Genomic DNA, 10256 nt, shown 5'->3' with positions numbered 1-10256 from the left:
GCACGTGGGTAATAAAATTGTTCGATTTTTATCGAAATGGATGGCCCTAGCCGAAATCTCGACAAAGGTAATTCTTCTTCTAAAAAAAAGGAAAGCAGTGTGCCGCTTTTTGCTGTTCAAATACATGTTATGGTCCTAATTGTTTGCCTACGAGCTTGCACTTCTTCAAGTTTCCGAAGGATACGAACAGAAGACGCCGATGATGCAATCTCATCAAACGTCAGCATGGGAAAGATGGCTTTTTCTTGACAAATTCAACGGTGGTTTGCTCAGAACATTTTCGAAAAGAAGACATACGGAAAACTTTAACAGGCCGCTGGGAATTAGAGTCAGGTTTGTCTTCAAAAGACTATATTCATCTATCACTACATTGTCTTGGACCCAAATTTATTAACCTAAATGAACCCGAATGTTGTTGTTTCATGTATTTCCAGGTTCTGAACCATCCCAGTTTACATGAAATGTAAAGCAGAAAGTGGGAAGAGTAACTAAAGGGATCCTGCGAGTGAAAGGGTTAAATTATATAACGTCCTTGTAACCTTTTTTTGTCTGTGGGTTGGAGTATTTCAATTAAACTACCGTTGATAAGTTGACTTTAGTAATGGAGGAAGAAAGTTTGTCAATAAGGCACAGACTTTGACAATTTGTGAGGCATATGATCATTCGGGTTCATTTAGGTTAATAAATTTGGGTCCAAGACAAAATAAAGAGGCACGCATCAAGTCTTTTAATTTTGGTGGCCTTTATTCGTATATTTTATTCAAATATAAGTCGAAGTAGAGCAACCAATAAACATAATATCCGATAAAAACAATGTGGTAGTGACATCAACATTAGGGTGATCAGCAAAAAATGTAGTGATAGATGAATATAGTCTTTTGAAGACAAACCTGACTCTAATTCCCAGCGGCCTGTTAAAGTTTTCCGTATGTCTTTTTTTCGAAAGTGTTCTGAGCAAACCACCGTTGAATTTGTCACGAAAAAGCCATCTTTCCCATGCTGACGTTTGATGAGATTGCACCATCGGCGTCTTCTGTTCGTATCCTTCGGAAACTTGAAGAAGTGCAAGCTCGTAGGCAAACAATTAGGACCATAAAATGTACTTGAACAGCAAAAAGCGGCACACTGCTTTCCTTTTTTTTAGAAGAAGAATTACCTTTGTCGAGATTTCGGCTAGGGCCATCCATTTCCATAAAAATCAAACAATTTTACTACCCACGTGCGAATTTTCACCAAAATCACTCGCAGACATTTTACACGAGTCACCCCAGCCTCGTTGTCATGTGTGCGCGGTTACTAATCCAATATGGCGTCGGGAACTGTAAAATGGCGAGCGGGGATAGAAAAAACGACCCAAATACGAGTGGTCAGCGGTGAAATAACTTTCATGCTTCATATATAGACAGATCATTTGTAGTATCAGGAAACAATCGTGTTGTAAAGCCGAAGTGTAAACAGTTTACTTCGCTAAATAAAATGTTAAGCAATTCAAAAGTGCTGATTGTACATATATCTTTTACTGCTTTAATAAACCATGAAGGCATCGGTGGCATCCGAAAGGTACCAAGAAGAATTAAATGTACGTTTTGTAGTTGCAGAAAACAATCGTGTTGTAAAGCCGAAATGTTACCAAGTTATACTTCGCTACTTAAAAAGTTAAGCAATTTTCCTCAAGCTTTAACTGGAACAATACTTTTAATGCTCTATTAACCAACGGAGGCATCGGGAAAGGCATTGGTGACACCGGGAAAGGCATCAAGAAGAATGATATTCACGTTATGTAACTTGTTGTGTGACGAAAAAAACGTATCTTGACTTGTTCAAAGCATTAGTCACAGTTGGCTTCCTTTTCACTTGAATTTTGTATCCACAGCCTAAGATGAGAAATTTAAAATTTCTATCAGCTGAAGTTCTTTTACTGCATATTATATCTATTCAATCGCCCCCAATTCACGTGGAGAAAAGGCAAGTAGGAAAACACTGAGCTTCGAGAAACAGCCATGTTAAGGCTAATGTATTTACCATTCCTTAAATATTTACAATCAAGACCACTCGTTTAGGAGACCTTTTCTCAAAAGATCCACACGTGCAAATAATACTGTTTTCCGTTCGAAATGTTTTTCTTCCTATTCAATTGAACAACTGACTTAGCGTTTAAGCCGAGAAAAAAATCACAAAGTTTGAATTCTGGGATGTTGTCCACTGTTGGCTCCATCAAGTTACGATTCTGCACCATTGACGCTCGTGAAAATCTATCTTAATTGACTACCAAGGACTGTATTTCTTATCTTGCAAATTAAGGTCTGTACATGACATTAAGTTCATCATCTGGTTCGTTGTTATAGTCAGCTTTAAAATTTAAACTCTACTTGTGCTGACAAGAAGCCACCCTAAGGGCAGGTGAAATGTTGCGTAAGCGTCTCCGCGAAAGGCACATCCAGACAACTTGCATGGAAAAACTGGCTGCAGCTATCGCACCCAAGCCAATCCTCTCCATCGTCGTCTTTGCAAATCTTACAGACCGCGGTATTTCTCCTATAATTGAACAAAAGATATGGGACGTCAAAGAGAGTGTTGCGGCGTTTAAGAAACAATGGTATTTGACACCATCAAAACTTACCAATCAAGGTCATCATAACACGAGCCAAATATGACAGACGTTATTCTTTCCCTTTCCATGTCCACATCGTAACTTCCATTGATATCCAACCCCTCACATAAACACCGAGCAAACTTAAAACAAACAAAGAGAAATTTAATACATTCGAAACCAGGAAGCAGTCCTATTAAAGTGAGCTTTAGCAAGTGATTATGCTACTCACAAGACATACAATCACACCACAGTTATAGCTATCGGTCTGTGTGTAATGTAGTGGTTCAACACATAGCCATGACTTGCAATTCCATCCCGTTTTGAGATCAGCAACGGCACTGCAGAGTCAAACAAAATACAGCAATTACATAAGTATGTCAATTCTGTGCATTACTGTCATGCTTATTTATAATCAAATGATCCAGATCAAGAGAGATGAAGACACTGCTCCTGTACTGATGGGGTAGAGATTCAAATCGCCACTGAGAGTAGCGAGCAAACACTGCAAAGAAATGTTTGCAAGGGTAATTACTTTTTTTCCAGGAGGTACAGGTGCAACTAGGATAGGAAAAATCCACTAGCTCCTTTTTGTTCACGTTGGCTGCGCTTTTCACGCTGAATTGGCCTTTCTGAAAGTTTACGGATGAGATGTCGGCTTCAGTGAATTCACCAGCGGCAAATCTACTGTCCAAACAGTGTTTAACAAACTGTGGTGGTCGGTTGTGAAGATAAGTCGGTATTCTAGAATTATATCTTCCATAGGCATCGCTGAACTTGAGGTTCTTTTCCAAATATCTTCTGTGCGAGTCAGGAATGAACGATTCTACCAGCATCGTTGCAATGCCATAAACCGATTTGTCAACTGATCTCGGCAGATATTCGTACTTGAACAGCTTGTTTTGCGCCTCAGTGCCGTTATTGGTGTTAACTATGTTTGTCACCTGCTGCTTTCGAAAAGCCTGTGCCCAACGAACTTGGCATGATAGCCACGTGTTGTTTAGATAGTTCTGAACATTTGGTTTTTCTTAATAAAGCCGGGATTCTTTCAAGGCATTCACTCGCTTTTCGAATTTGTCAACTGTGCTAGCATAGGTGATGCTCTTCATAAGCTCTAAAAATATCTCTTGCTCAGCAGACGAAAGGCCATTCTTCTTTGACTTGGACCAGCGGTGCATTGCTTGTAATCTGTGGAAATCACAAATGTACACCAAACTTTTGGGGAATTGTTGTTCGAGGGCAGCGATTTCTGCATTGGAATAATCCACCATGAAGTACGCCGGATTCCACGCTGGGTTCCATCCCTTGATTATGGCAAGTGCTTCACTTATAGAGGCTTGATCTTCGGACTGACATATGAATTCAGCCACAACCTTGTATCCCACGTTGGTATGTACACAAACGAAAAAAAGTGGAATTGCGTACCTTGTCGTTTTGTACTTGGCGTCCATCAGGGCCAGTTCACTACCATATCTTTCAAGCATTCGTTGTTGCCATGGCTCTTGATGTACAAAGAGGAAGGTTTCCTCAGGAGATCTAGGTCTTGGTTCATCTTTTTCGTTAATGACAGCGTCTCTGGTACGGTAAAAGAAGCTGCTTTTGGGAGACTTAGTTTGCCAATCTTCTATTTTTTTACCCAATGCTTCTTGGTCGTCATCGCAATACTTCACTGCTGAAATCGCCTTGGCAATGTGGTTTCGCAAGTCCTGGCGACAAGGGTAGTATCGCCTATTTGTTTTCTTTGGCCTTCGTTCCTCGGGATGGCCGAAAAATAGATCCTCCCGAACATATTTATCAAGAGACCTTTGCACCTCAGAAAGGTTAGTTATGTTTTGCTTTACGAGGTCGAGCTAGCTACAAACCATATACATAATTATTCTTGGTGCCTTTCCAAATGCCACTGACTCCCTCTCCGAAGCCTCCATTGTTTATTAAAGCAGTAAAAGATATGAGTTCAATCAACACTTTTGAAAAATTGCTTAAACTGTGAAGTAAACTGTTAACATTTCGGCTTAACAAAACGATTGTCTCTGGAACAACAAATTATATGTCTCTATATGAATTATAAAAGCTGTTTCACGGCTGACCGCTCATATTTGGGTCGTTTTTTCTATCCCCGCTCGTCGCCCGTGATGTAGTAACTCCCCCGTGATGTAGTAACTCCCGTAAAATGGTCTATTGAAATGTTCCCAGAAATCTATAAAAGGAAACAAAATGAATACTCAAGACTTTCCGAACACAAATGAAGCTTAATCAAGTACGGGCATCCTGTTGATTTACCATTCTACTTTGGTCTTAATTGCTAATATGTGCATTTGGTAAACTTTTCGTGTTTCGCAATTACGTTATTTTCTGATAGTGTCGATAATGACATCTAACTGGTCGTAAGAGTGCTAAAAAACAAAACTGCACATAGAAATCCTTTCCTTACCTTTTATCTTATCGAGTAAATACACGGCAGCATACCAAGTTTACCGTCTCAAAACACGGATGAAGGAATTTATCAGGAGTCTTGAGTTGTCTTTCAAGTTTATAAACCCTGAGAATATTCAAGAATATGCGCATCATCCCCAAGAAGCGATTAAAACGTAACTTCTCCCCATATCTATACATTATCAGGCACACAGGTAATGAGAATACTAAAATGTATCAGATTAAAGTTGATCTAACACAAAATTCTTGTCCCTAATTTACATCAAAATGTGTAGCAGCTTGAGGGGAGAATTAAGAATTAGATCTTAGGAGTTAAGGGAGTTAACCAACAACTAAATGATTGACGTAAAATTCAGATTAGACAGATTATCCAGAAAACAGGCGACGAAAAGAGGCAGAGGATCAGTGGGAAGGTTTTACCGTGATATAACACCAAAGAAATGTAGAGAAGGTAAAAGGGAGAATTACTAGGTAGATCTTAAGCATTGGACTTACCTCAGCTGAAGTTCAGTGTTGTAAGTACAGAGAAAGTTCCCTCCAAACACCAGTGAATCAACTGGTGTAAATACTGCATGAACCCAGCCTGATATGATAAAAACATTTTGCTGGTAAACATTATTGTCACCTCATATTAAGTGAACCAGCGGTTTCAATTGAAGCCGCCGATTTCCCGCGGTCTACCGCCGTCTGTTTAGCCTGCGAGCAGGCTTTAAGTTTTTGGGTTTTGCCTTATGGTACACCCGCCTATTACACCATTCTCAACCGCTTATGGAGAAAGCTATTGAGACCACTGATCGACCACTCTAATGTGACACAATCTGCTGTGCTCTTGTGTTCTACATGTATTCTGTGCTCTAAATCTCGCTACTCAAAGCATGTACAATGTAGGCTGGCTGACTCTGAATGAGTTCGCATTTTAATTAAGTAACTGATGATAGTTCCTGAGAGAAAAAAAACGAGGGAGCTGTTAGTGGAGTCAAGACCCGACCCAAACCTGCTTGCTGTTTTCCGCTCTGCCGTCACTATTGCGCTGTATGTTAACTTTGCTCCGTTTTAAAAACTGAACACCTTTAACCCTTTAATTCCCAGACCAAATTTGCAATTCTCCTCACTGTCAACCACACAATCCCTATAATGTTAATTCAGAGAATTTAGTATTGGATCAACTAATTAGCCCCAAATTGATAGTGTTCTTTATTCTCATCACTTTTCTGGTTGATATTGTATTGATATTGTAAGGAGAACTTCTGTCTTGGTCTTTCATGGGAGTTAAGGGTTAACAGGCTGCTTCATTTCATACACACCTGTTGGGATAAACATGGTTTGGCCTGGTTTTACTGAACACTTGTAGCAGTTCTTCACCATATCACCAAAGAACACCTCGCTTTGCTGAGCAGAGGAAACCTATTTTTCATACTTGGTGAAATTTTCTTCAGAGGGTTCAACAAAGTAAAACACTTTTTCACCCTGAATAAAGGAGAAATTTGTGTAATTAAAACATATGCAAGCTAATTTTATGTCAACATACCTGATATATGTCTATAAACCTGAATTATGATGTAACTTTAACATTTTCTCTCCCAAGATCTCATTAGTAGGTACTGATAAAGCTGCACAGTTGCTTAGATATTGACAATGATCCAAATATTTCCCACCTGAGGCGTAATTATTTTCTTAAGTGCTTAAATTGAAGTTTGCCTCTCCATATGGCTTTCATGTTGCTTTTCCTTTTCTAGACATTTGCTGAGTTTTAGATAATTCTGAGTTTCTTCAGAGCTTTTTTTTGCAATTAATTTGCACAACAGATATTCACGTTTAACCTCACTGACCTTCAAAACATGATACCACACTGAGGTGCCTCCAAAGTCAACATGGAAATCTGTGTATGAGTTCTTCACACCCATTAAACAGTATTTCTGTACCAAAGGCTTCTTGTGTGGGCTGTTAAGGATAGTAAAAACAATTGAATCCTGTCATAGTTTCCCTCAGATACAAATTGTATTTCCTTGATTTAGTGTCCATGCTTTAATATGTGCCCTTCCCTCCCCTCCCCCAAATACTGGTAAGCATCCACCCCCTAGTCCTTAATATCAAACAAATGCCCCCCTTGATTAAACACCCCTCTCCTCCCTCACTTTCTTAACCCTTTACACCCTAAGATCATTATGCATATTCTCCATGCTGTTCTCTATACATTTCCCAGGTTCTACCAAGGAGAATTTGTGAAACCATCACAGAGCTTTGTTAGTTGCTTATCATTTCCTTAATTCTCCTGACTTAAACCTTTTATTCAGGGGTGATATTGTAAGGAGAAATTAGAACCTTGTCACTCTTAGGGATTAAAGGGTTAAATAGTGGGGAAACCGAAATCACAGTAATCTATTTTAGCTGATAATTCTCAGTTTTGCTTGAGTTTAGGTTTACACCTGCACTGTAAAGAAATGTATACAAGCTAGATAACAAATAATACAACTTTTCTAACAACTAACAGGGAAGTTCATGTCATCTGGAAATTCTGTTGACTGTGGTGAAATACTGCTAGCTGATTAATTTATCTCTCTGATAAAAAAGGAGAAAAAGCATTATGTATTATTATATGGTGAGGTAGTCTTGAGGTAAATCTGAGTGTTCTGATTGGTTTTTTAATTGGTCAAGATTTTGTAAAAAAAAGGTCATTATCCTTGCACTTTTATTTGTGAAAGCTGGAAAATCCAAAATAAACAACTTTGGTCTGAGTGCCATGCAATAAACTTCTTATCAATCTCCCTTGCATGAGCCATACCAGGAAATATTGGCCCAGTAATAGCTAACTTTGTAGAGACCTTACTGCCCTTGGTCCATGCTGCCACGACTGATGGCCAATATTTTCTAATACAGCCCTCCATCTTTTTTGGCAAGTTGTTCTTCAAAAGCATATACCAGTAAAATAATTTTAAGATAACTCTTGGGTGAAGGCAGAATTTTGAGTAGGAGGGTTTTTTCTTCATTGAGGAGCATGCCTGGTTGCTGGTTAGTCTTGGAAAGAAGGGTAGACTTCTAAACAGAAGAGAATGATCATTGGAAATTTTAGAATAAGTCCCTCAGGAAGAAAACTCTTGGCACAAGCCAAGCTTTTTTTCACTCCTACAAGAGACCACTTTGAAATAGAAACAGTTTACTGTGACTTCTTTAGGTATTGATGTTATAAAAAAAATTCAAGATATTCATAGCTGCAATGGGATTTTGCACACTCTGACAAGTATCCCTTCCCCTTTCATTTGAGTGCCCCAATGCCCCTCCCCCCCTGCCGCCAAATGGTTGCATTCATATTAGAGCTTTGTTGGAGAGTAAAGCTTGTAAGGAATTTGACTTCCTTTTTACATTGAGACTTCGAGAAAAATTTGTACTTTTGTATACTCCTTCAACCACCGGTATATGTCTAAGACCTAACGCGCATTTGTGTGTCGAAAAACATAGAAATAACAAACATATTTCATATTTCCTGCTGGAGCCATGGCATGTAAGCAACTGTAATTCAACCGATCTTGTGGGAACAATTGCTATTTACGTACTTTCTGGTTGATAACCAACAATTGATACACACATGCAGTGTAACTTACCGAACATCAAAATCAATTGGCGAGAGTGGCACGTCAAAATCGAACTTCTCGTCTTCAATGAGACTGGACACACCGCCAATAGCACTGGGAAACGCTACAAAGGCAGAATTCTGAATTCAAACAGTTTGTCTAAATGGAAGTAGACATTGCCAAAGACAGTTAAACGTAATCTTACGCTCATGAAAAATCTCTCTGATCATGACTGACCTTCTGAAACGTAGGAGCCAAGGTTTTTATTCAATGATAATGAAAACTTATCAACTTTAACACAGGGTTTATAATTCTTAAATATAGATTTCGTAAAAGCTTCCACGAACAAGCGATCCCCCACTTCATCCAGACAAAGGTCAATGCCGGGATAAAAACAGTCTCAGAAAGCTCGTGAAAACTTACCTTCACAGTTTGAAGTTGCCATGTTGAATGAAGATCTTAACAAGCCATTTTATTCAATATCGTGCTTCTAAGGTAAATCTGCAAATTCCTGAAAAAATTGTGGAGCACGTTCAAAACTCGTTCAAATCTGTTCGAAGCGTCCAGCTCTTCCCGGTACGATTTAAAATTATCACGTGATGGTTGAACTTTGTTGCGATTGGCCAATTTCAATGACAACACATCATGGTTGTTTATTACTTTCGAAATAACTCTCTCTCTATTTCATCCACCTCACATATTGTTTATTGTAGCACTGATAGCTTTCCTTTACAAAAATACATCCAAGTTATAATACATGCGCTAAAAGACAGAAATTCTAAAGCTGTAGAAATTTTCTTTATTCTCGAGTGCGGTGATGGTATGTATTGCACGATAAAGCAGAGAACGAATCGCAAATTCATGAAGAAACCGCAACATTAATCTACATCCAAACCAGAGATGCCACTCTCTAGAAATTAAATCCGAAATCTAGAACTGTTTGCCTAAGGATCATTTGCTCACCCCCTCCCCCTAAATTTGTTTTCCAACGCTCTCTCTTAATCTCTCCCAAAAAGAGGCTACCACTGATGCACGTCAGCCATCCTTCGACATTAACTCCAAACTTTCCTCGACAGGGGTAAATTTCATCATTGATTTCCGGTCATTTTAGAAATTCACTCATATCTAAGAGATTTAACGAACTGTGCAAGAGACCGGCGGGAAATTAGTTCTATGTCAGGAGGACCTATAACGAATTCCAAAAACATAAGTATCTCTCTGGGGATTGCGAAATATTACTCGAAAAACGGCTATAAAAAGAAAAAGAAAAGAAAGAAATACGGGAAATTATATATATATATATATATATATATATATTACATATATATATATATATATATACATATATACATATATATCTGAAAGTTGGACAAATCAATAAGACACAACTTTTCTGCGACTCTGAGTTTTACGCTTACGCGATCATCAGACAGGTCATTCTGATGATCGCGTAAGCGTAAAACTCAGAGTCACAGAAAATTATGTCTTACCGATTTGTCCAAGTTTCACACATACCACGCTCTGCGAAAGCATCGAACGCTATACCGCAAGGATAGACTATAATCAATATAATCAATATATATATATATGACCTCTCGGAACCCCTACCCCATTATGGCCTATTCTGTAGCTAATTATAGAGCCCATCTCAGTCACTTTTGGTA

General features: G+C 38.7%; 1 protein-coding gene and 1 pseudogene across 1 annotated transcript; both read right to left on the bottom strand.

Annotated features, from left to right (window-relative positions):
* Nucleotides 1–1999: 1999 nt before the first annotated feature.
* On the bottom strand, nucleotides 2000–6388 carry LOC131772571 (uncharacterized; annotated as a pseudogene).
* Nucleotides 6389–7206: 818 nt separating this feature from the next.
* LOC136277078 (uncharacterized) lies at nucleotides 7207–9152 on the bottom strand. Its single transcript, XM_066158728.1, has 3 exons — nucleotides 9016–9152; nucleotides 8623–8716; nucleotides 7207–8059 (listed from the first exon to the last, which is right to left on the bottom strand). Exons 1-3 carry the CDS (start codon nucleotides 9035–9037, stop codon nucleotides 7699–7701), a joined length of 477 nt encoding a protein of 158 aa, XP_066014825.1. The 5' UTR covers nucleotides 9038–9152; the 3' UTR covers nucleotides 7207–7698.
* Between the last annotated feature and the right edge of the window lie 1104 nt (nucleotides 9153–10256).

The sequence above is a fragment of the Pocillopora verrucosa genome, chromosome 11, assembly GCF_036669915.1.
Source record: "Pocillopora verrucosa isolate sample1 chromosome 11, ASM3666991v2, whole genome shotgun sequence".
Classification (NCBI taxonomy): Eukaryota; Metazoa; Cnidaria; class Anthozoa; order Scleractinia; family Pocilloporidae; genus Pocillopora; species Pocillopora verrucosa.
Note: the sequence above shows the minus strand (reverse complement) of the source record. Positions and strands in the feature narration are given on the sequence as shown.

What these genes read in the sequence shown, in the direction of transcription:
- LOC136277078 (XM_066158728.1), bottom strand. Translation starts at nt 9,037, where the DNA reads ATGGCAACTTCAAACTGTGAAG. An exon ending in GGCAACTTCAAACTGTGAAG is followed by an intron (nt 8,717 to 9,015) that starts GTAAGTTTTCAC and finishes CTGCCTTTGTAG; the next exon opens with CGTTTCCCAGTGCTATTGGC. An exon ending in CCAATTGATTTTGATGTTCG is followed by an intron (nt 8,060 to 8,622) that starts GTAAGTTACACT and finishes TCTTCTGTTTAG; the next exon opens with AAGTCTACCCTTCTTTCCAA.